The following is a 27,673-nucleotide window of genomic DNA, read 5'->3' as shown; positions in this document are numbered from 1 at the left end:
CATTTACAATAACAGAAGCATTACCTCTCTTGCTCTCATTGGGGTTATGTTAATCGCTCAATTATATTTGATTTGTATATGATGCAAATGATAACTAGTAGCCTCTTGCTCTCTCGAATGTATGTTTTTTTTTTATGCCACTCTCAAATACTCAACGGATTTTTAATCAATCACAATGTAAGATGCATTGAGTTATCCACAATTATATGCTAATCGAACAGTGATAGAATAAAGATGCAACCTAACAAAAACAAGAACAAATAACATGACAAAAAACGGGATGTTCTTTAAACTAATGCTGTAAGTGAATTCTTAGATAAATACTGAACTTAGTCACCCAAAGTAGTAATTTATATATATTTTTGTTCAGTTTCAAATATTTTCTTTTAAATAATATTTTCCTAACTTTGATATAAAAAAAACCAATGGCCCATTTTATAACATGTTTTTCTTATAATCCCTATGGGCAAATGAAATTTCTTCATTTTGGTGTTGTTATTTTTTTCGTGGAAGCAAAGTTGACATTGCTGAAACATGACAATGAGGACAATATTTCATGAATATCTTTGTCGCTTAATCTATGAAAAATTTCACCGCGGTAGTAGATATTTTCCAGTACATTTGGTCTTTTGTGCTGCTGCTGCTGCCGTTGATTGTCAACCATACCAGCCACCACATGTGGTGGTGTAGTTGGATGCACATGTGAATTTATTCCGGTAAAGTGTGCGACTTTTTTTGCTCCATTCATTCGTTATCAATTTTATATCTACAATGGGATCGTTAAAAAAATTTACGCATATCTCGATACAAAGAATCTGCAATAATTTATTTCTAACGGCGGAGCGTACAGATTGCTGCCGCTGCTCAACGCATTGTGTTGGCCATAGTGGTCTTAGCATTTTGTTTGGTGTTCGAAAGATGCATACGAAAGAAAAAAAATTGTAATAAAATGCATAACAGTAAATTGTAGAGGATATATTGAGAAGAAGAGGAAAAAAGCAATACGATGGAAAAATAACAAAATTAGAACATAAAAGTTTTACTGGTCGGACTTGGGGAGACATAGTCAGCCAGAGTTAGCCAACTATATGCCTTAAAAAAAATCTCACAATGCATCAATAAATTTACAGCTTTACCAAAGCTTACAAACAATCTGTAATCGTATGATACAGCATCAGTTAAATTTTATATCTCGATACCAAGCGCATGCGTAGCATGAGCACCAGAAAATCCACCACCTAGGTCATGTTATTGATGGTGAATTAATTCTATGTGTATCTATGAAATTCGAAATATTTCTCTTTACTTTTTTTTTTAGTTCATTCATACAGATTGTCTTCTAATTTCCTCTTGTTCTGGTTTTTTTTCTTTCTATCTTTACAGGATGATATTGGCGATCAATGTGGTTTAACCAAGGCCGGTTTGGAAGAGTATACAATGCGTTCAAATTCATTTTATGATAATCCTGTTCTATATCATCATCAAAAGCAATCATCATATGCCCAATCGGAAGGTTATCACAGTTATGTTTCGAGTTCCGATTCAACATCAGCCACACCCATGTTAGATAGGTAAGTGTTGTATTAAAGTAGTAGTAAATTTAGAATAATTAATAAAAGGACTAATGGTAGATTATTACAAAAAAAAATTAAAAGAAAGTCATTTTCAAAAAGGTCTCCACGAAATAAATCCCCAAAAATCAAAATGAAATATTTCCTCAATTTAGTCTACACAGACAATTTTTGGGGGCTTATTTCATATGTTGGGTATTTATTTCAATTTTAATTTGAGGAATCTTTTCCCAATAAAAATATTAATAAAACCCCATTCCATAATAAGTCCCCAACTTGCCTTATATCTTCCCCATTAATGTGAATATGATGTGGCTTCCTTCAAATCTTTAAATGGAATCCTGTACTCTATTGCGATAAATCATAGCTAATAATGTCATAGCTAATGTGTTTAGGAAACGACATTCCACAGACATTTCCCCCCTCCTGCTCACTCTTTTTGATCAAGGAATCCTGTGTAACTATTTCTGTCTTTAAGCTTCACCCACAAATCACAACTACTTAAGTTAGTAAACAACATTCCATAGACGTCATCATCACTTGTATAAAACTAGGATTGATTTTTTTCGAGAAGCCGATTCAGGTTTTCCTCAGTCGTATCATTTACTTTATAGGGTCACATTTTATGCCCGGCTCTTCGTGTTTCATTGTAGCTCTAGGACTGGTTGTTTTCTCTATAGTTTCCTATCTTCTAAGTTTCACATGTAATCAATGTTATAAAATACCATCCATTTTTATAGCATCAATGCCTTGTGATGATGTACAATGGGGGCAGTAACAATAATTTTAAGAAGAAAATTAAATATAAAAATACAAGTTACAATATTAACTTATTAAATAATATTCTACTCACATTTAAGAAAATGTTTACGAAATTAAATATTAAAAAATTATTAAATTAAATTAAAGTAAATTCAATTCAACTAAATTAACAACTAAATTAAATAAATTCAACTTGTTAGAATGTTAAGAATATGTGTATGTATATACTTGGCAACATGAATGTTTAAATGTACTTTACTTTTGATTTCCCATTTTAGTCTTAGTAGCCATGATTTATATATTCCAATGCTTTGTACATATTTTCAGTTAGTCTCAATAAAACATTTAAAACTATCAAAAGCTATCAGGTTATGGGCACCAGTTGTATTGTTTGACATTTTGTGAAAAAAATATAATTTGTGAAAAATGAATTCAATATGTCAAATTGAAAAACTCGAGGAAGGAAATTATGAGAGCTGGCGTATCCAGATGAAGAGCGTTCTTATACATTGCGGACATTGGAGCATTGTTAACGGGGATACGAAACTCGAAAATTGTAAAGATGCTGGTGAGACTCAAAAGTGGAAGATGGAAGATGAGAAAGCTCTGGCAACAATTTGTCTCAGCGTTAAGTCCACACAACTGAATTTGGTAAAAAATTGTTCCACATCGAATGAGGCATGGATAAAACTTCAAAGCGTCCATAAACCCCAAGGGCCATTGCAAAAGGTTGGCCTATACAAAAAGCTGTTGAATTTGTCAATGAAGGAGAACAGATCAATAGCTGAACACATAAATGAATTCGTGGAAGTGTCGGAAAAGCTGTCAGAAATCGGAATCGAGATTCAGGAGGAGCTCTTGACAATCATTTTGCTGACTAGTCTTCCAAAGCAGTATGACAATTTCGTGGTTGCTATAGAAACTAGAGACAGCCTTCCTAGTTTTTCAGCATTAAAGCAAAAACTGATGGAAGAAGGAGAGAGAAGAAGCCAAGTGCAAGAAATTGAAGGTGCGGAACAACAGGTTTTCGCCGTAAAATCTTTCAAGAAGCAGGAGAAAAATTCAGAAAATAGCAAAAATTTTAGAAAGAATATGAATGCTGGTAAGAAGAAGCAGTTTCAAGGTAAATGTTTTTGCTGTGGCCAAGTCGGACATTACGCGAATGATTGTAAGTTCAAGGAGAACAGCAAGAAAAATCAGTCGTTTTCAATGATAGCCGTTGCGGATTCAGGTAAGCTGGAAAAATCTAAGTGGTATCTTGATAGTGGTGCAACTGCGCACATGTGCAACGACAGGAATATGTTCGCTACATATGAGAAATATAACGAACGAATTGCTCTTGCCGGAAATAATTTTCTGAATGCTATTGGGATTGGCGATGTTTCGCTAAAATGCGAGGATTTTAATGTTCGATTAAAAAATGTATTGCATTCGCCGGATCTACAAGCTAACTTCGTTTCAATAAGTAAGGCCGTAAATCAGGGGCTTAAGGCTATCTTCACAAACTCAAATGCAATTATTAAGAATAGAAATAATGAAGTCGTAATGAAAGCGTCGAAAACTGACAATATGTTTGTTCTAGAAAACCGGATGGAAAAATTATTTATGATTACAGCAGATATTTGGCATAACCGTTATGGCCATTTAAATCATAAAAGTTTGATGGATTTATCTACGAAAGAAATGGTGCATGGAATGGAGATAAATGGTCATTCAGGAAACGAAAAATGTTCGAGCTGTATGCTTGGTAAGATACACACACTTCCGTTTCCGAAAGATACTAATACATCGGCAAAGGAAATACTAGAAGTCATCCATAGCGATGTTTGTGGCCCGATAAACATTCCATCTGTAGGAGGTTCAAGATATTTTTTGACTTTTATTGATGAAAAATCTCATAGAATTTTTGTTTATTTTTTAAAGTCAAAAAATGAAGTATTTCCAAAATTTAAAGAATTCCAGAAACTAGTTGAGAATCAAACTGGTAGGAAAATTAAGATCCTTCGTAGTGACAACGGAAGAGAGTACATAAATACGGATTTTGACAAATATTTAAAGAATTGTGGCATTGTTAGACAACTTACTGTTCCGTATACACCGCAACAAAATGGAATGGCAGAACGTGCCAATAGAACTTTAGTAGAAATGGCAAGGACCATGATGATACATGCAGGTGTACAAAACTCTCTGTGGGCTGAAGCTATAATGACCGCCGCATATTTAAGAAATCGAAGCCCAAGCAAGCAATTAATGAACAAAACACCATATGAAATATGGCACGATAAGAAACCCAATGTGAAACATTTGCGAACTTTTGGGTGCTATTGCGTAGCTTTGAATAAATCCCAGAAAGCCAAATTTGACAAGAGAGGAAAAGAATATATTATGGTGGGATATTCGTTAGTTTCAAAGGCATATAGATTGTATGATAAAGAGAATAAAAAGGTAATAGAAAGCAGAGATGTTATTTTCGATGAAAATAGATTTAATGTTGAGGAAAAAGTATTACCTCAGAAGGATTGTCTTACGCTATATTTGGATCAATGGCAAGCAAATCAATACGAAATTGACATTGAAAGAGATGAAAACGAAAATTCGAATACAAGTGGAAATAATGAAATACGAGCAATTAGAAGTGACAGTTGTGGAGAGGAAAATTTTAATACAGCAGATGATAACTCCAGTTCAGAAGGTAATGAACATGTTAAAATTGGACCCGGTAGGCCAAAAATTATTAGGTCTGGAAAACCAGGTAGACCAAAAAAGGTTTATAATAAATTAAACAAAATAGTATCCGAAAATATTCCTCAATCATTCCGAGAAGCTTTAGAAAGTGAAAAATCTGCAAATTGGCAAGAAGCTATGAAAACGGAATACAAAGCCTTGCAGAAAAACAAGACCTGGGATGTCGTTGATTTGCCGCCAAAATGTAAAGCTATAGGTTGCAGATGGGTTTTTGCAGTTAAACGGGATAAACATGGACATATCGAGAGGTATAAAGCTCGTTTGGTAGCAAAAGGTTGTAGTCAACGGTATGGATTAGACTATAAAGAAACCTTTTCACCGGTAGTAAGATACGCAACTATACGAATGCTTTTAGCTATTGCAGCAGAAGAAAAGATGCATTTACATCAAATTGATGTAAGCACTGCTTATTTGAATAGCGATTTGCAGGAAGATGTATATATGCAGCAGCCAGAAGGATTTAGTAGTGATAACGAGAAAGTTCTTAAGCTAAAAAAATCAATATATGGACTGAAACAGTCTGGTAGAGCATGGAATAATAAATTGGATTCAGTTTTAAAAGGATTAGGATTTATTCCTTGTGAAAGTGAGCCATGCTTGTACAAGAAGGATAACGGAGAAACCGTTTTAATTGCTGTATATGTGGATGACATTATTATTGCATGCAAAAATGAAGAAGAAATCTTGAGGGTGAAATCAAATATTGCAGAATATTTCGACATAAGTGACAAGGGAAAATTGCAACATTTTCTTGGTATGGAGGTAGAAAGAGATACCCCGACAGGTCCTATAAAATTAAGTCAAGTACAGTACATAAAAGATATCCTAGAACAATGTGGTATGAGCGACTGTAAACCTTCTTATATACCTTTAAATTGTGGATATCAATCAGGATGTAACAAAAATTGCAAGAAGACAAATCAACATGAGTACCAATCGATTATTGGGGCTTTGACTTATCTTTCGATTACAACACGTCCTGATATTCAGCATTCTGTCAACAAACTTGCCCAAAGAAATGTGGATCCTCATGTGGAGCATTTAAATGCTGTCAAGAATATTCTCCGATACCTAGCAGGAACCAAAAACTACAAGTTAATATTTAAAGCTGGTCAGAAAGGAATTCAAGGTTACGCAGATGCAGACTGGGCAAGCGATACAACAGACAGGAAATCAACAACAGGATATATATTTTTCGTGAACGGATGTGCCGTATCTTGGGAGAGCAAGAAACAAAAGACCATAGCACTAAGTAGCACTGAAGCCGAATACATGGCGATGTCAAATGCTGCAAGAGAAGCAACATATTTGAAGCGATTGATGGCAGAAATTGGTTATGATTCTGGGGAAGCAGTAATTTTAAATTTCGATAATCAAGGCGCTGGAAAATTAGCAGAAAATCCTGTTTTCCATAATCGCTCCAAACATATAGATGTAAAATTCCATCACGTCCGTGAAGTCATTCGAAACAAGGAAGTTGAACTCAAATATTGCCCGACTGAAGATATGGTGGCCGATATTTTAACCAAGAATCTAAGTCGGACAAAACATAATCATTTTGTAAATTTAATTGGAATATCTTAAGTATTTTTTTTCTTTGTTTATTCATTTGTTATAACATCCATGTTGAGGAGGAGTGTTAGAATGTTAAGAATATGTGTATGTATATACTTGGCAACATGAATGTTTAAATGTACTTTACTTTTGATTTCCCATTTTAGTCTTAGTAGCCATGATTTATATATTCCAATGCTTTGTACATATTTTCAGTTAGTCTCAGTTAGTCTCAATAAAACATTTAAAACTATCAAAAGCTATCACAACTAAACTAACAACTAAATTAAATTAAATTAAACTAAATTCAATTCAACTAAATTAAATTAAATTAAATTAAATTAAATTAAATTAAATTAAATTAAATTAAATTAAATTAAATTAAATTAAATTAAATTAAATTAAATTAAATTAAATTAAATTAAATTAAATTAAATTAAATTAAATTAAATTAAATTAAATTAAATTAAATTAAATTAAATTAAATTAAATTAAATTAAATTAAATTAAATTAAATTAAATTAAATTAAATTAAATTAAATTAAATTAAATTAAATTAAATTAAATTAAATTAAATTAAATTAAATTAAATTAAATTAAATTAAATTAAATTAAATTAAATTAAATTAAATTAAATTAAATTAAATTAAATTAAATTAAATTAACTTAAATTAAATTAAATTAAATTAAATTAAATTAAATTAAATTAAATTAAATTAAATTAAATTAAATTAAATTAAATTAAATTAAATTAAATTAAATTAAATTAAATTAAATTAAATTTAATTTAATTTAATTTAAAATTAAATTAAATTAAATTAAATTAAATTAAATTAAATTTAAAATTAAATTAAATTAAATTAAATTAAACTAAATTCAATTAAATTAAATTAAATTAAATTAAATTAAATTAAATTAAATTAAATTAAATTAAATTAAATTAAATTAAATTAAATTAAATTAAATTAAATTAAATTAAATTAAATTAAATTAAATTAAATTAAATTAAATTTAATTAAATTAAATTAAATTAAATTAAATTAAATTAAATTAAATTTAATTAAATTAAATTAAATTAAATTAAATTAAATTAAATTAAATTAAATTAAATTAAATTAAATTAAATTAAATTAAATTAAATTAAATTAAATTAAATTAAATTAAATTAAATTAAATTAAATTAAATTAAATTAAATTAAATTAAATTAAATTAAATTAAATTAAATTAAATTAAATTAAATTAAATTTATACAAATGGTGCATTCAGTACGAAAATAAAACATGTCTAATGTTATTTCTCAACTAACATTTCATAGGTGATAACAATTAAAACTTCAAAACTCTTTGAGACAACAAATCATCACTCTAACATTAACGATCACAGTGTGTTGGAGAGAGAGAGAGAGAGTACTAACAGTAATCGATTAACATTGTACCTCAACAATAGACCATCCGAACAGAGAATCAACTACATATCAGATATAGATTACATTATTTACATATACAGACATACAGACACCTTATAGATAAGACAAGTAGAGAAGCTAAGAAGGTAATGCGAGTAATTTCAATAGAAGACGAGAGTAGTTTCAAGTGACATTTTTACGAATAGAGAGAGCAGAAACAAATATCAAACCATCATTCTAACATTGACGATCTGGGTGTGTTGGAAATGCAAGGACCATCGTAGTGATAACATAGAGTTTTTTTAATTTCGAGAAACATGTGCAGCAATATAGAGAGACAGCAGTAACTTTAAATAATTAACATTAGGAATGTTGTACATCAACAACGAACCATCTGTACAGAGAATCAACTACAAATTAGATACAGAGAAAATTGCTCACATAACAGGTTGGCTGATAAGTCCCCGGTCTAACAAAGAAAAAAACTTTTTTTTTTTTGTAAAAATTCGTTTTTATTATTCAACATATTTCCCTTCATGAGCGATACAACGAAGGTTGGTACTCTATAAAAATAATATGCATTTAATACTAACGACGCCATCAGACTGGGGACTTATCAGCCAACTTGTTATAAAGGGTGATTCTTTTGAGGTTAGGATTTTCATGCATTAGTATTTGACAGATCACGTGGGATTTCAGACATGGTGTCAAAGAGAAAGATGCTCAGTATGCTTTGACTTTTCATCATGAATAGACTTACTAACGAGCAACGCTTGCAAATCATTGAATTTTATTACCAAAATCAGTGTTCGGTTCGAAATGTGTTTCGCGCTTTACGTCCGATTTATGATCTACATAATCGACCAAGTGAGCAAACAATTAATGCGATTGTGACCAAGTTTCGCACTCAGTTTACTTTATTGGACATTAAACCAACCACACGAATGCGTACAGTGCGTACAGAAGAGAATATTGCGTCTGTTTCTGAGAGTGTTGCTGAAGACCGTGAAATGTCGATTCGTCGCCGTTCGCAGCAATTGGGTTTGTGTTATTCGACCACATGGAAGATTTTACGCAAAGATCTTGGTGTAAAACCGTATAAAATACAGCTCGTGTAAGAACTGAAGCCGAACGATCTGCCACAACGTCGAATTTTCAGTGAATGGGCCCTAGAAAAGTTGGCAGAAAATCGACAAATTTTGTTCAGCGATGAGGCTCATTTCTGGTTGAATGGCTACGTAAATAAGCAAAATTGCCGCATTTGGAGTGAAGAACAACCAGAAGCCGTTCAAGAACTGCCCATGCATCCCGAAAAATGCACTGTTTGGTGTGGTTTGTACGCTGGTGGAATCATTGGACCGTATTTTTTCAAAGATGCTTTACGGTGAATGGCGATCGCTATCGTTCGATGCTAACAAACTTTTTGTTGCCAAAAATGGAAGAACTGAACTTGGTTGACATGTGGTTTCAACAAGATGGCGCTACATGCCACACTGCTCGCGATTCTATGGCCATTTTGAGGGAAAACTTCGGAGAACAATTCATCTCAAGAAATGGACCGGTAAGTTGGCCACCAAGATCATGCGATTTGACGCCTTTAGACTATTTTTTGTGGGGCTACGTCAAGTCTAAAGTCTACAGAAATAAGCCAGCAACTATTCCAGCTTTGGAAGACAACATTTCCGAAGAAATTCGGGCTATTCCGGCCGAAATGCTCGAAAAAGTTGCCCAAAATTGGACTTTCCGAATGGACCACCTAAGACGCAGCCGCGGTCAACATTTAAATGAAATTATCTTCAAAAAGTAAATGTCATGGACCAATCTAACGTTTCAAATAAAGAACCGATGAGATTTTGCAAATTTTATGCGTTTTTTAAAAAAAAAAGTTATCAAGCTCTTAACAAATCACCCTTTACATTCACATGTTAAAGAAGACAAGTAGAGATACAAGCATTCAACATCGGAGAAACCATAGATAACTAAGTAATAGATGACCCATCGCTCTCCGACCAGAAAATGTTGAAGAAGCCCAAATGAATTTTTTTTTTTAACATTTCGTTTTGTGTTTTTCGTAAAGAGAAAATTTGCTCAAAATTAAATTTTGTATTTTCGCGATTTTAGTCGCAATTTTTTGTTCAAATATAGACTTTTGAATATTTAGTTTGATCATAAACCATCTAGTGTATCAAAAAATGTTCAAATTGTGGATAAAATAGGAAAATTGTAAAAACGAATCTCAGAGAGAATTTGTAATTCCCCCTATTTTCTTCATTTATTCCTCATTTTGGGAACTGTCAGACTGCGTTTGACACCGATAGGTCATCTATTACTTAGTTATCTATGGGAGAAACTACATTGGAAATGCTGTGAGTATCAATAACAGAGAGCATATGTTAGTGATACCATAGAGGTTTTTATATCAAGAGACATTTTTAGCAATACAGAGAGCAGTAACAGTAAGTCATCAACCTTAGGAATATTGTACATCAATAATAGACCATCACAGCGGAGAATCAACTACAAAATTTCCCACATATACAAGCACATTATAATGAAAACAATTAGAGATACAAGCATCCAACATCGGAGAAACTAAGTGGGAAATGCATTGAATATCAATAACAGAGAACGTAGTGATATATTTTTTTTTATTCAAGAGAGTTTTAGTAATGCATAGAAGAGTAAGCACTTAACAACAGAGAATCAACTACGAATTACATCCAGAGAAAATTGCTCACATATACAGGCACATGTTAAAGGAGACAAATAGAGATACAAGAATTCAACATCGGAGAAACTACATGGAAAATGCTTTGAATATCAAAACGGACGAGCGTAGTTATTTTAATTCAAGATAAATTCTTAGCAATTACATTTAGAGACTACGAAAATATTATTTGTCATCAAAGGGATCTTTTAATAGAATAGAAATCATAAAATGCATAAAGATTTCTCTCTGTCATCCAAACAAGGTATAACGTCCCATGTCAATTAACAGTAATGTTGTTAGATGGCGCTTTTTTCTGTACACTATTTATGTCGCATTTGCTTTGATTGAACTTATTTTACTTTACTTTTATTTATTTTTAAACTAACATGATTTTTATTTAATTTCGATTAAGTTAATGTCAATAAATGTTCTATTACTTTTTTCCAAGATTACCCTACTGTATTAAAGAGATTTTCATTTAAAAATCTATTACAAACTACTAAACGAGTTAAATGTTTGATGGCTCTCATTTAGAGTGGAGGATGGATGGATTGATCAATTGATCCTCCAATCGGTCCATCGATGGTTGTTGGTGGATAAAACATTTAGGAAACAAGTTTACTAAGCCACATTCTTTTGTTAGAGGAGCAGCAGCAACAGCAGCAACAGCAGCAACTGCAAGAGCATTGCCAATAAAATGTGGCAATGTCGGTGACATTCATAACTGATTTCATGTTTCACCATATATACGGAGGCATGCTACTAACCAATTCTGGTCATACCATCAACATGCCAATGCATGCTCTATCCGAAGCCAATAAACCAAGTAACCATGTATCTATTTTAGATTGGACCAAGTCGATCGATTGTTTGTTGTCAGCCTCCAAACATCTAAGGCCAATATTCTGGTGGCTGTTGGCTCCAGGCCATGGTTATAAGCGTGGAACTTGAAAACACAAAAACTGTTAATGATGATGATGCTCATCATCATCTTCTTCATCGTCATAGGCAACATTAGGCTTTAGGAAGCATAACAAGTACCAGCCATCATAAATAGCACATGTTTTACATTTTAATTTATACCATTTATGGACAAATACTGCAAGTACAAGTGTGACTTTGCTATGTTTATCGCCTGAACATGAACCATGCCAATCGGCCAACTAGCCAAACGGCAGCAGATTCCACCAACATCAACCAACCCAACCCATTCGCCAAACATCATTCCATCACCAAGATAATTTTGCCAAAGACAACTCACTTCGGGCTTTGGGCCCACAATACGAGTATGGTAGTAGTGTCAACATTTCGAGATTTTCATATAAAAATATCTTATGTGGGCTATTTCGCATTCATTCCTGGAAGCTATGGGATGCTTTAAATAGATCACACGAAAACAGGTTGTTGTTGTTGTCATTGGTCTTAAATCTGCTGATGAAAGTAACATATTTGACTTAATGAGTCTATTGGAGGAAATGACATATAGGAATTTTTGAGGAATTAGTGCAGCGGGATTTTTCTTGGTGTTGACAATAATCAAGCCTTAATAAAATTTGAAATACAAATTACAACAACTATTGATTAAGCTAATAATTAATTAACAAAATATAAAATATTGATAAAATATTCTACAGAATTAAGATTTTGCCAATTATTCTTATAGAAATAAAATTTTGACAAAATTTCCCTGAAATTTTGACAAAATTTTGTAAAAAAAATGAAATTTTGATAAAATTTTCTATAGAAATGAAAATTTTCTATAGACAAAATTTGCTATAGAAATGAAATGTTGACAAAATATCCTTTAGAAGTGAACTTTTTAGAAAATTGCCTATAAAAATGAAATTTTGACAAAATTTCCTATAGAAATGAAATTTTGACAAAATTTCCTTTAGAAATGAAAAGTTGACGAAATTTCCTATAGAAATGAAGGTTTGACAAAATTTCCTTTAGAAATGAAATTTTGACAAATTTTCTTTAGAAATGAAATTTTGACAAAATTTCCTTTAGAAATGAAATGTTGACGAAATTTTCTATAAAAATAAAATTTTAACAAAATTTCCTTTAGAAATGAAATTTTGACAAAATTTGTTATAGAAATGAAATTTTGAAAAAATTAGCTATAGAAATGGAATTTTGAAAAAAAAATCTATAAAAATAAAATTTTGACAAATTCTCCTATAGAAGTGAAATATTGACAAAATTTTCTATCCAAACAAAATTTTGATTGAAATTTCCTATAAAAATGAAATTTTGACAAAATTTCCTATAGAAATTGAAATTTTGCAAAATTTCGTATAGAAATAAAATTTTGAGAAAATTGTCTATCGAAATAAATTTTCGAGAAAATATTCTATATAAAATAAAATGTTGACATAATTTTTTATAGAAATGAAATTTTGAGAAAATTTCCTACAGAAATAAAATTTTACGAAAATTTCCAATAGAAATTTCTTATAGAAATAAAATTTCGAGAAAATATTCTATAATATAAAATTTTGACATAATTTTTTATGGAAATTAAATTTTAATAACATTTCCTGTGGAAATGAAATTTTGAGAAAATTTCCTACGGAAATAAAATTTTGCAAAAATTTCCAATAGAAACAAAATTTCAAGAAAATATTCTAACATATAATATAAAAATTTGACATAATTTATAGAAATGAAATTTTGACAAAATTTGTTATAGAAATGAAATTTTGACAAAATTTGTTATAGAAATGAAATTTTGACAAAATTTCCTTTAGAAATGAAATGTTGACAAAATTTTTTATAGAAATGAAATTGTGACAAAATTTGCTATAGAAATGAAATTTCCAATAAAAATGAAATGAAAATTTCCTACAGAAATTGAAATTTTGACAAAATGTCGTACAGAAATAAAATTTTGAGAAAATTGTCTATCGAAATAAATTTTCGAGAAAATATTCTATCAAATAAAAGTTTGACATAATTTTTTATAGAAATGAAATTTTAATAACATTTCCTGTGGAAATGAAATTTTGATAAAATTTCCTATGGAAATAAAATTTTGAGAAAATTGTCTATCGAAATAAAGTTTCGAGAAAATATTCTGCAACAATTTCCTTTAGAAATAAAATTTCAAGAAAATATTCTATAATATAAAAATTTGACATAATTTCTTATAGAAATGATATTTTGGCAAAATTTCCTATAGAAATGAAATTTTGGCAAAATTTCGTATAAAAATGAAATTTTTAGAAAATTTCCTATAGAAGTGAAATTTCGCTAATATTTCCTATAAAAATAAAATTTTGTCTAACTTTCCTATAGAAATCAAATTTTCACATAATTTCCTATAGAAATCAAAGGTTAAGAACTTTTTCTATAGGAATAAAATTTTTACAAAATTTTCTATAGAAATATTTTTTTTTTAATTTTCTATGGAAATAAAACTTTTGCAAAATTTTCTATAAAAATAAATTTTTACAAAATTTTCTATAGAAATAAAATATTGACAACATTTTTTATAATTTTTTTGTTTTGTTTGTTTTGCAAAATTTTCTATAAAAATAAATTTTTACAAAAATTTCTATGAAAATAAAATTTTGAAAAAATTTCTTATTGTATTGAAGTTTTGACAAAATTTCCTATAGAACTGAAATTTTGTCAACATTTTCTATAGAAATGAAATTTTTACAAAATTTGCTATAAAAATAAAATTTTGACAAAATTTCCTTAAGAAATGAAATTTTGACGAAATTTTCTATAAAAGTAAAATTTTGACATAAAATTTCCTTTAGAAATGAAATTTTGACAAAATTTGTTATAGAAATGAAATTATGACAAAATTTCCTTTAGAAATGGAATTATGACAAAATTTGTTATAGAAATGACACCATTTCCTATAGAAATAAAATTTTGATTGAAATTTCCTATAAAAATGAAATTTTGACAAAAATTTTCTATAGAAATTGAAATTTTGACAAAATTTTGTATAGAAATAAAATTTTGAGAAAATTTTCGAGAAAATATTCTATAAAATAAAAATTTAATATTTTTTATAGAAATGAAACTTTTAGAAAATTTCCTATAGAAATTAAATTTTTAGAAAATTTCCTATAATATAAAATTTTAACATTATTTCTTATAGACATGAAATTTTGACAAAATATTCTATAGAAATGAAATTTTTAGAAAATTTCTTATAGAAATAAATTTTTTACAAAATTTTCTATAGAAATGAACTTTTTAGAAAATGTCGTATAGAAATGAAACTTTTAGAAAATTTCCTATAGAGATTAAATTTTTAGAAAATTTCCTATTGAAATGAAATTTCGCTAATATTTCCTATCAAAATAAACTTTTGTCTAACTTTTCTATAGAAATTAAATTTTCACAAAATTTCCTATAGAAATGAAATGTTAAGAACCTTTTCTATAGGAATAAAATTTTTACAAAATTTTCTATAGAAAAAAAAATTACAAACTTTTCTATAGAAATAAATTTTTTAAAAAATTTTCTATAAAAATAAAATATTGGCAAACATTTTTATAATTTTTTTTTGTTTGTTTTGCAAAATTTTCTATAAAAATAAATTTTTACAAAAATGTCTATAAAAATAAAATTTTGACAAAATTTCCTATTGAACTGATATATTGACAAAATTTCCTATAGACCTGAAATTTTGACAACATTTTCTATAGAAATGAAATTTTGACAAAATTTGCTATAAAAATAAAATTTTGACAAAATTTCCTTTAGAAATGAAATGTTGACGAAATTTTCTATAAAAGTAAAATTTTGACAAAATTTCCTTTAGAAAGGAAATTTTGACAAAATTTCCTTTAGAAATGAAATTTAGACAAAATTTTTTATAGAAATGAAATTTAGACAAAATTTGTTATAGAAATGAAATTGTGACAAAATTTGCTATAGAAATGGATTTTTGAAAAAATTTTCTATCAAAATAAAATTTCCTTTAGAAATGAAATTTTGGCAAAATTTTTTAAAGAAATGAAATTTTGGAAATGGAAATGGAAATTTGAAAAAAAAAATCCAAAAAATAAAATTTTGACAAATATTCCTATAGAAGTGAAATATTGACACCATAAAATTTTGATTGAAATTTGCTATAAAAATGAAATTTTGATAAAAATTTTCTATAGAAATTGAAATTTTGACAAAATTTTCTATAGAAATAAAATTTTGGGAAAATTGTCTATCGAAATAAATTTTCGAGAAAATATTCTATAAAATAAAAATTTAATATTTTTTATAGAAATGAAACTTTTAGAAAATTTCCTATAGAAATGAAATTTTTAGAAAATTCCCTATAATATAAAATTTTAACTTTATTTCTTATAGACATGAAATTTTGACAAAATTTTCTATAGAAATGCAATTTTTAGAAAATTTCCTATAGAAATAAATTTATTACAAAATTTTCTCTAGAAATGAACTTTTTAGAAAATGTCCTATAGAAAAGAAATTTTTAGAAAATTTCCTATAGAGATTAAATTTTTAGAAAATTTCCTATAGAAATGAAATTTCGATAATATTTCCTATAAAAATTAAATTTTGTCTAACTTACCTATAGAAATTAAATTTTCACAAAATTTCCTATAGAAATTAAATTTTAAGACAATTTTCTATAGTAATAAAATTTTTACAAAATGTTCTATAGAAAATAAAACTTTTGCAAAATTGTCTATAAAAATAAATTTTTACAAGATTTTCTATAGAAATAAAATATTGACAAAATTTTCTATATTTTTTTTTTTTTTTTGACAAAATTTCCTATACACGGACGAAAAATACTGTCTTTCATATGTTTGGATGTAAAAATTATATGTTTGTAACTCAAATTGTTTAACACAATATTTTTAAGTGCAAGCATATAATGTTCATAAGCTAGCATAACATGTTTGGGACATATATGTCAATATATTAGAACATATTATGTTTGGGACATAAACTGTTTGTAAATACAATATGCTTAGATACAAACATATATTAATTTAGAAATAGCCTATAAACATATATGTATGTGTTTAGTTAGAGAGACCTAGAGAGTATGCTGCAAGTAAAATAATGGAGGTAACCAATTGGCGCCATAAAAATATATCCACACAAAGAAAATTTCATTAAAATTTTTTTCTACCAGTGTATGCTCTAAGGTGAAACATAATATGTTTCAACAATACAAACAATATTTTGTTTGGACCAATCCTAAAAATATATATGCTTGAAGCAAAATGGGTTTGGGGTATATGTTACAGAAGCGATTTTTTTGAGGGTGTAGGAATGAAGTTATGACAAAAATTTTGACAAAATTTTTTATAAAAAAATTACAACATTTTCTATAAAAAAAAAATACAAAATTTTCTATAAAAACAAAATTACAAAATTTTCTATAAAAGTAAATAATTGACAAAATTTCCTATATTTCGCATTAAGTATCTTATTTTCAGGCTAAATTAAATCTAGGGAGTGGGGCCGGACCATCTAGTTTTTTTTTTATTATTTTACTCTCAATTCATTACCACCTTGAAATGATTGACATTAAAACATTGAAAAAATAAATTTGACTTATTACCCCTTTAGCATTTATTACAAACAAAAAAAAAAAACAACAACCAAATAGTTCTTGATTTGAAGTGTTCGACATATACAATTAACAGAAAACAACTGAAATAAATGTTTAATTTAACTATTTTTTTAGAATTGTTTAAATGTTGTGTTTACCCATTTTTTTTTTGTTTTGCTTTGTTTTGTCTATTACATTAAGTACCCAATTATATGTGTGCTCACATTTTAATTTATAGCCAAAAGATAAATCCCCTCCAAAAAATAAAAAACGACCGAATCTAAATCTTAAACGAAAATGAAATCAGAATAATCTAAATCGCGCAATAGTTCCATACGAAAAAAAAACAAACAAACAAATCATATTAAACAAAAAATCCTATAAAGTACAAGAAATCGAAACAACACCAGCAGCAGCAGCAACGGCTAAGGCAACACTTGAATGTGAATATTTCAAGCAAGTCATTTGATGGAGTTGACCTTCAACCATGTACACTAAAACCACTTCAGAGTTACTGTTTTCCCCTCGGAGAAAAATGAAACTAACATTTACTGAAGTACTCCATTCCAAAGATGACCATTGGAGGGGTTAAAATCGCTAGTAGTTTAAGGGGATTGAGAGTTAAAGCAGATACAGAGAGAGAAAAATGTTTAAGATACTACTGAGCTATTCCAAACCAACGTAGGGGATCTAAGATTAAAGACTAAATGACATTGTTTAGTGACAAGTTATTAAATAGGTGAAATAATCAGAAATGTAGTCTACCAAAGAGAACATTTAAACAAAATTTTCTATAGAAATACAATTTTGCAAACATTTTCTACAGAAATACAATTTTGCAAAAATTTTGTATAGAAATAAATTTTAAGAAAATTTTCTATCTAAAATAATTTTTTTTAGAAGATTTTCTAAAAAATAACTTTTAGATAAAATTTTCTATAGAAAATAAATTTTGCAAAAATGTTTTATAGAAATCAAATTTTGCAAAAAAAAAATCTATAGAAATAAAATTTTTAAAAAATGTCTATAAATATGAAATTTTTAGCAAATTTTATATAGAAATAACAGTTTTAAAAATAGAATAGAATTTTGCAAATTTTTAGAAAATTTTCTATAAAAATAAAATTTTGAAAAAAAATCTATAGAAATGAAATTTTGAAAAATTTCCTATAAAAATGAAAGTTTAACAAAATTTTCTATAGAAAAAAAAAAATTGGACAAATAAAATCTTGACAAAATTTTCTGTAAAATTAAAATTTTCACAAGTTGTTTAGTAGAAATAAAATTTTATTAGAGCATCGGTAGGCGTGGGTCATGAGGCTGTTCTCTCAATAATATCTGAGATGAACATTTTTTTTCTTTCGATGCGGTAAATACCATTTTCCGGTTAGGTTCTTTTTCTTTTTTAGTATAATTGCAATATTTGATAAATTGGTTTTCTTCGTTAGATCTAAGACCCATGTTAGTTTCATTAGTTCTCTAAAAAAAGGGAGTCTACAATAACAATTATTGTGATGGAAATATAGTTTAGGTGGAGAAAGACACGAACCCCCCACCCGATTACAGCTGACAGAGAAAAGGCTCCCGTAGTCTTATTTCCTACTAAACTTAATGATGCTTCGAAAGTTTTTAGAAATTGCGTCTGACCCATATATTTTGTTCGTGTACATACATAAAATTTTAACAAAATTTTCAATAGAAAAAAAATTTGGACAACATTTTCTATCGAAATACAATTTTTAGAGGAATTTCTATGGAAAATAAAATCTTGACAAAATTTTCTATGGAAATAACATTTTGACAAAATTTTCTATAAAATTAAAATTTCAACAAATTGTTCAATAGAAATAAAATTTTTAAAACATTTTCTATAGAAATAAAATTTTGAGAAAACTTTCTATAGAAATGGAGTTTTGAAAAAATTTTCTATAGAAATAAAATTTAGACAATATTTCCTATAAAAATAAAATTTTGCCAAAATTTTCTACGGAAATAACATTTTGACAAAATTTTCTATAAAATTACAATTTTCACAAATTTTTCAATAGACATAAAATTTTTCAAAAATTTTCTATAGAAATAAAATTTTGAGAAAACTTTCTATAGAAATTGAGTTTTGACCAAATTTTCTATAGAAAGAAAATTTAGACAATATTTCCTATAAAAATACAATTTTGAGAAGATTTTATGTGGAAACAAAAATTTGCCAAAATTTTCTATAGAAATAAAATTTTGAACAAAATTTTCTATAGAAATAAAAAATTGACAAAATTTTCTATCGAAATACAATTTTTCGAGGAATTTCTATGGAATTAAAAATTTGACAAAATTTTCTATAGAAATAAAAATTTTACAAAATTTTCTATCGAAATAGAAATATGAGAAAATTTTCTATATAAATAACATTTTTAGAGAATTTTCTATAGAGATCAAATATTGACAAAATTTTCTATATACATAAAATTTTTACAAAATTTTCTATATACATTAAATTTTTACAAAATTTTCTGTAGAACTAAAGTTTTGAGAAAATTTTCTACAGAAATAAAAGATTGCAGACATTTTCTATGGAAATAAAATGTTGTTGAAAATTTTCTTTAAAAAATAAAATTTAAAAAAAAATTGGGAAAAACTTCTATACCAATAAAATTTTAAGAAAACTTTCTATAGACATGGAATTTTGAACAAAAAAAAAATCTGTATAAATAAAATGTTGCCAACATACTCTATGGAAATAAAAATTTCTGCTGAATATTGGAAATAGCATTTCCTATAAAAATGAAATTTTGAGAAGATTTTCTATAGAAATAAAAATTTGACAAAATTTTCTATAGACATAAAAATTTTAAAAAATTTTCTATAGAAATAAAATTTTGAGAAGATTTTCTATAGAAATAAAAATTTGACAAAATTTTTTATAAAAATAAAATATTTAGAAATTTTTCTAAGAAAACAATTTGACAAGATTTTGTATAGAATTAAAAATTTGACACTATTTTCTATAGAAACAACAATTTTACAAAATTTTCAATAGAAATAAAATTTTTCAAAAATGCTCTATAGAAATCAAAATTTGACAAAATTTTCTATAAAATAAAGTTTGACAAAATTTTCTATAAAAATAAAATTTGACAAAATTTTCTATAAAAATAAAATTTGACAAAATTTTCTAAAAAATTAAATTTTTAGAATTTTTTTTAAGAAAAAAATTTTACAAGATTTTTGTGGAATTAAAAATTTGACAAAATTTTCTATAGAAATGAAATTTTGACAAAATTTTCCATAGAACTAAAGTTTTGAGAAAATTTTCTATAAAAAAAAAAATTTGACAAAATTTTCCATAAAAATAAAATTTTTAGAAATTTTTCTAAGAAAAAAATTTGACAAGATTTTGTAAAGAATTAAAAATTTGACAAAATTTTCTATAGAAATAAAAATTTGACAAAATTTTCTATAGAAATGAAATTTTTGACAAAATTTTCTATAAAAATAAAATTTGACAAAATTTTCTATAAAAATAAAATTTGACAACATTTTCTATAGAAATAAAAATTTGACAAAATTTTCTATAGAAATAAATTTTTTCAAAAATTTTCTATAGAAATCAAAATTTGACAAAATTTTCTATAAAAATAAAATTTGACAAAATTTTCTTTAAAAATAAAATTTGACAAAATCTTCTTTAAAAATAAAATTTCACAAAATTTTCTATAAAAATAAAATTTCACAAAATTTTCTTTAAAAATAAAATTTCTAGAAAATTTTCTAAGAAAAAAAATAAGAAAAGATTTTTATAGAATTAAAAATTTGACAAAATTTTCTATAGAAATAAAAAATTTGACAAAATTTTCTATAGAAATGAAATTTTGACAAATTTCCCATAGAACTAAAGTTTTGAGAAAATTTTCTATAGAAATAAAATTATTAGAAAATTTTCTACAGAAATAAAAGTTTGCAAACATTTTCTATGGAAATAAAACTTTGTCGAAAATTTTCTTTAAAAATAAAATTTTACCAAGTTTTCTATAGAGACAAAATTTCCCAAACAAAATTTGACAAAAATTAAGCTGAAATCAAAACAACAACTATGAGCAATAAAATTTTCACAAAATTTTCTATTCTATTCTAATGAAATTTTGGCAAAATTTTCTATAAAAATAGAATTTTGTTAAAACCTTCTAAAAAATAAAAAATTTGACAAAATTTTATATATATATATATAAATTTTTTTAAAATTTTTCCATAGAACTAAAGTGTCGAGAATAATTTCTATAGAAACAAATTTTTGAAAAAAAAAATGTTCTATAAACATAAAATTTTGACAAAATTTCTTATAGAACTGAAAATTTTGAGAACATTTCTTATGGAAATAACATTTTGAGAAAATTTTCTATTGAAATAAAATTTTGCAAATACAATTTTCAGATCATTTTCTGTAGAAATAAAATTTTGAAAAAATTTCCTATAGAAATGAAATTTTGAAAAAAAAAATCCTTTAGAAATGAAATTTTGACAAAATTTTCTATAGAAATCAAAATTTAACAAAATTTACTATATAATAAAATGTGACAAAATTTTCTATAAAAATAAAATTTGACAAGATTTTCTATAAAAAATGACAAGATTTTGTATAAAATTAAAAATTTGACAAAATTTCTATAGAAATGAAATTTTAACAAAATTTTCCATAGAACTAAAGTTTTGAGAAAATTTTCTATAGAAATAAAATTAAGAAAAAATTTTCTATAAAAATAAAATTTGACGACATTTTCTATAGAAATAAAAAAAATTTTCAAAAATTTTCTATAGAAATCAAAATTTGACAAAATTTTCTATAGAAATAAATTTTTTCAAAATTTTTCTATAGAAATCAAAATTTAACAAAATTTACTATAAAAATAAAATTTGACAAAATTTTCTATAAAAATAAAATTTTACAAAATTTTCTATAAAAATAAAATTTTTAGAAAATTTTCTAAAAAACAAAATTGACAAGATTTTGTATAGAATTAAAAATTTGACAAAATTTTCTATAGAAATGAAATTTTGACAAAATTTTCCATAGAACTAAAGTTGTGAGAAAATGTTCTATAGAAATAAAATTATGACAAAGTTTTCTACAGAAACAAAAGTTTGCAAACATTTTTTATGGAAATAAAGCTTTGTCGAAAATTTTCTTTAAAAATAAAATTTTACCAAATTTTCTATAGAGATAAAATTTTCTAAATTTTTCCAAAATTTTCTATAGAAACAAAATTTGACAAAAATTAAGCTGAAATCAAAACAACTAATATGAGCAATAAAATTTTCACAAAATTTTCTATCAAAATACAATTTTGGCAAAATTTTCTATAAAAATATAATTTTGTTAAAAATTTCTAAAAAATAAAAATTTTACAAAATTTTATATATATCTATATAAAGTTTTGAAAAATTTTCCATAGAACTAAAGTGTTGAGAATATTTTCTATAGAAATAAAATTTAAAAAAAATGTTCTATAAACATAACATTTTGATAAAATTTCCTGTAGAAATGAAACTTTGAAAAAATTTTCTATAGAAATGAACATTTGACAAAAATTCCTCTAGAAATGAAATTTTGACAAAATTTTCTATGGAAATAAAATTTTGACAAAATTTCCTATAAAAATTAAATTTTGACAAAATTTCCTCTTGAAATGAAATTTTGACAAAATTTTCTATAGTAATAAAATTTTGACAAAATTTCCTATAAAAATTCAATTCTGACAAAATTTCTTGTAGACATGAAATTTTCATTGATTTATTAATTAAATGTTTTCTAAAATATTTGTTCTTTGGTCTCAGCTTTAAAACCATTGTGTTGACTAAATTACAAGAGTAGCTTAACCAACATAGAAAAAGAATGTTTGTCAAATTTATTTGGACAAATCCCTATAGACTGCAAGATGGTCGGATGGACGCACATTTCAGAATTACCACATTCCTTTAAAATATTTTTTTTTTTCGTTGTATTTTAGAGCTTTTGTTTGACATAGCCGGTCTTGCTGTTTAGAGTTTGCCTTTGGCTAGAAAACAATCAAGAAATAATTCAATTTAGACTGGCCACACTCCACACTCGGCTTCAACATTCAACTGAAATATGCCACTCAAATGTACTTCACTTCAGTCAGATGGGAGTGCAACCGACTCAACAAAAAATTGTATTTTTTTCAGGAGTGAGAGGGAAATTCATTTGAATTGCGTTTAGATCTAAGCAAACAATAAAAGTTCCGCTTTCATAATTTTGTTGTGTTTTTTTTTTTTTGAGATGGTTGTGAAAACATGTCAAATTAAGAAGTTGACTTTCCTCTTCAGGTTCATTCCTTTGTATACGAAATATTAATCTCTGGCATCTTCTTCTTTCAATTTTCGTTTTTAGATTACGTCAGGAAAGTGAACTGCTATCACGTCAAGCATCACATAATTGGTCACAAAACGATCTGTCATCTTTGGCTTCCACATCGGTGGCTGCATCGCCAACATCGCTGATGTCACGGGATCGAGACTTAAGCGAATTAAGTGTCTCAAGTATCACGCAACAGCAACACAATAATAGCTCCGAAAGTACTTCCTCCACAGAGACTCTAAAATGGTTGGGCTCCATGAGTGATGTATCGGAAGTAAGCCATGCCACTGGTTTCTCAGCAATATCGGAATCGGGTAAGATGCCACCACCCCAACCCCAACCATTAACCCTAAACCGAAAAAAATTAATTCTGTTTCTCTCTCCCTCTCGCTCGCTCTTTACAGTTTCCACCTCGCAATTGATAGTGCATAGTTCCCGCGTTCTAACCCCCAAAAGACATCAAAGTGAAAGTGTTCTAGTGGCCAATGACCCAGTGGACTCTCAACAACAACATCATTCCCAAACACGTTCCTCTCATTCCCAGCAACATAGTCCTGCCATTAGCTCAAGTTCCATCCCAAATACCCATGCCAGTATGTCATCAGCCTCACAACAGTCTTTGGTACCCAATCATCGCCACAGTCCCAGCTATCCACCCATACATCAAACCTCCCATTCCATGTATAGACATCATCATAATCATATGCAAGTGGCAGCCATGGATCTTGGCGCAAAATCGGCGCTGGGTAATGAGAAGACTTCCTCGCAAACCAATATTTCTGTGACAATATCCAATAGTGAAGCTGTGGTAACCATATCTCCTCATCCGCCTCCAGTGCCTGCAGCCAAACCCTTAGCAAATGGTTGTACGAATAATGAGACCAACAAACTTGCCAATACCAACCAGCCCAGCCCAGATGGATCTTCACAGAGCAATTCGCCGGGGCAACGTTTAATCCATTCATCATCAGTAACAACCACAACCACAAGTTCCTTATCCATGGCCAATCATAAATCGGTATCGGCTTCCATGGACTCTCTTTCGGACATCAAATCGTCGAGTAGTCAAGGTGGTCTTTCTATGCAACCTTATCGCAATAACCATCGTCTGTTTCCTGTTAGCACCTACATGGAACCGGTCCATAGTAATACCTCGCATTTTGTCCATCATCCTAAGCCTCAATATAGTACGGGTCTGCAGAAGCCTCAAAAGACTTTGGGCCAACAACAACAACAGCAAGGATCACCATCAGGAAATGGTAGTCTAACAAATCTTAGCCAAACGAAGATGTCCTCCCCATCGAATTATCCTCAACCCAGTTGGCAATCGGTGGCCACATTGATCAATGACTTTGAAAGAACCACTGATCAGCAGCTGCAACAACAACAACAAACACAACCTCAAAAATATACCTATTTGGATCCCAATAAGACGCATCGTGTGTCCAATCCAGCCCTTAAGGCCTTTCAGAAAAATGCCGTACAGTCCTATTTTGAAAGGCAACAGCAGCAGCAGCAGCAACAACAACAATCTTCCGAGAGTCAGCATTCCCCAAAAACTTATCATCAAACTGTGACACCACTCCGACCCTCTCCTTCACCCCAGCATAGCAATTGTGGACAAGACTCCTCCTCCTCCTCCGTGGCCACTGTATTACTCAGGAACTCCTTACCCAGCAATTACAACTCGCCCACATCACCAATCCAAAGACCCTTATCGGAGGATAAGAATGCTTTTAGTTCCAGAAATCTAACATGTTTGGTAAATAAACCCCCTTCACCAGCACCACCGCCTCCTCCACCCAGGTCCAGGTCGATGATGCCCACTCTTCTGCGAAGATCATCTTCTGCGTCAGATTATGCCGAACTAAGGGATCAATTCTTATCGGCTTCGCAGGAGAAACTTCAATCGCAATCCATTAAAAATATTTCCAATTCAGAAAAATTCTCATTCAATGACTGTGGTATGCCTCCTCCGCCACCACCACCCAGAGGCCGCGCTTCAATGTCTTCAACTCGTCGCACTTCTTCCGCTTCCGAATATGCTGGTATACGCGACAAAGTTTTGCTGCAACATGCTGCTGCTTTGACCCATCAGCAGTTACATCCCCATCAGCATCCCAATAATCCGATGATGAGCAATAGCTATCATGGTCATATCCACCCGCACCATGGTCTGGGTACTCAACAGATGGCCTTTCTACCAGGTAACTTGCCACCAAATAGCTCGGCTTTGATTAACCCCACCTCTGCTCCGATGGTGGTCCAAGAGGGCTGGGTTCCAGAGAGGCCTCCAAAAAATCCCAGCTTACGAGTTCCTTCTCCCGATTTGCCACCACCACCTCCAGGAATGGAAATGGAACCGAGTTTATCCGATGAGCCCTTGCCACCGCCGCCACCAGAAATTTTACAACGGCAGACAAGCAGTGAATTCAATGCAGATCTAATGATCAAACCACCATCTCCAAATAGACGTAACAGTTTCGCTGGAGCCTCCAGCCGTAAGGCGAATTTCTTCCAGCGTACCACATCCAATGAATCGGGCATTAATAAGGGCCCTCCACCCTTGGTACCCCGCAAACCGGCAAGTGTTGAAATATTACAGGTCTCTCGACCCTCTCCGGTAGTTCTAACCAAACTACAGTCGGAATTAATAAGAGCCACTACCATATCATCATCGACCCGTAAGAGACCCCACAATCTTGCCGTCTCCTCTAGCATACCAGCCATTCAGGAAAATGTTGCCAGTCCCCAAACGGCCCGACAACAGTCTCCCAACAACAATAATCTCATAGGAATTTCCATGAAATCTTCAACACCTCCACCACCCCTTATGCCAAGAATGCCAATAACACCAACGAATGGTGGAAGTGCACAACAGCAAGGGTTTGCCCCAACAGCAATATCGCCATCGACACCAGTCACTTTATCGCAACCACCACAAATGTCGCTGCAACAACAGGCCGTGACAAATGTTGCTAATTCGAAATCAAGGTAAGTGCACCAAAAATTATTTTTTATGTTTAATTAATTGTGGGTAATTTAAGATCATTTTTCCTCTCCAATTCTTGAATTATGAAAGCTACAAACAAATAGGGATGTCGTTGTAGAAAAAAAACGTGACAAAATTTTCTATAGATATGAAATTTTGATAAAAAATTCCTATAGAAATAAAATTTTGACAAAATTTTATATGGAAATAAAATTTTGACAAAATTTTGTATAGAAATAAACTTTTGACAAAATTTGCAACAGAAAAAAAATTTTGACAAAATTTTATATAGAAATAAAATTTTGACAAAATTTTCTATAGAAATAAAATTTTGACAAAATTTTCTATAGAAATAAAATTTTGACAAAATTTTCTATAGAAATAAAATTATGACAAAATTTTCTATAGAAATAATATTTTGACCAAATTTTCTATAGAAATAAAATTTTGAAGAAATTTTCTCTAGAAATAAAATTTTGACAAAAGTTTCTATAGAAATAACATTTTGACAAAATGTTCAATAGAAATAAAATTTTGACAAAAATTTCTATAGAAATAATATTTTGACAAAATTTTCTATAGAAGTAAAATTTTGACAAAATTTTCTCTAGAAATAAAATTTTAACAAAATTTTCTATAGAAATAAAGTTTTGACAAAATTTTCAATAGAAAAAAACTTTGACAAAATTTTCTATAGAAATAAAATTTTGAAAAATTTTTCTATAGAAATAAAATATGGAGAACAAGTTCCTACAGAAATTACATTTTGGGAAAATTGGGGACAATTTTCGAAAGAAATTACATTTTGTCAAAATCTACTGTAGAAAAAAATTTAAAAAAAAATGAAATTTAATTTTTCTACAAACAGTTTTTTTATCGGAATACAATATGGAGAAAAATTTCCAACAGAAATGAAATTTGACAAAATTTGCTGTAGAAAAAATCGACCGAATTTTCTACAGAAATAAATTTTTGACAAAATTTCCTACAGAAATTAAATTTAAAAAATTCTT

At 28.3% G+C, this 27,673-nt stretch overlaps 1 protein-coding gene across 1 annotated transcript in view; it reads left to right on the top strand.

Annotated features, from left to right (window-relative positions):
* Shrm (shroom) overlaps positions 1–27,673 on the top strand; it is a 338,013-nt gene that overhangs the window by 148,936 nt on the left and 161,404 nt on the right. Inside the window, exons 3-5 of the mRNA XM_075312930.1 lie at positions 1,384–1,571; positions 23,702–23,982; positions 24,073–26,662. Of these exons, the coding sequence (XP_075169045.1) occupies positions 1,384–1,571; positions 23,702–23,982; positions 24,073–26,662 (3,059 nt within the window). The remainder of the gene's footprint in view (positions 1–1,383; positions 1,572–23,701; positions 23,983–24,072; positions 26,663–27,673) is intronic.

The sequence above is a fragment of the Haematobia irritans genome, chromosome 5 (assembly GCF_050003625.1).
Source record: "Haematobia irritans isolate KBUSLIRL chromosome 5, ASM5000362v1, whole genome shotgun sequence".
NCBI classification, from domain to species: domain Eukaryota; kingdom Metazoa; phylum Arthropoda; class Insecta; order Diptera; family Muscidae; genus Haematobia; species Haematobia irritans.
This window is presented reverse-complemented; position numbering and strand designations above follow the sequence as displayed.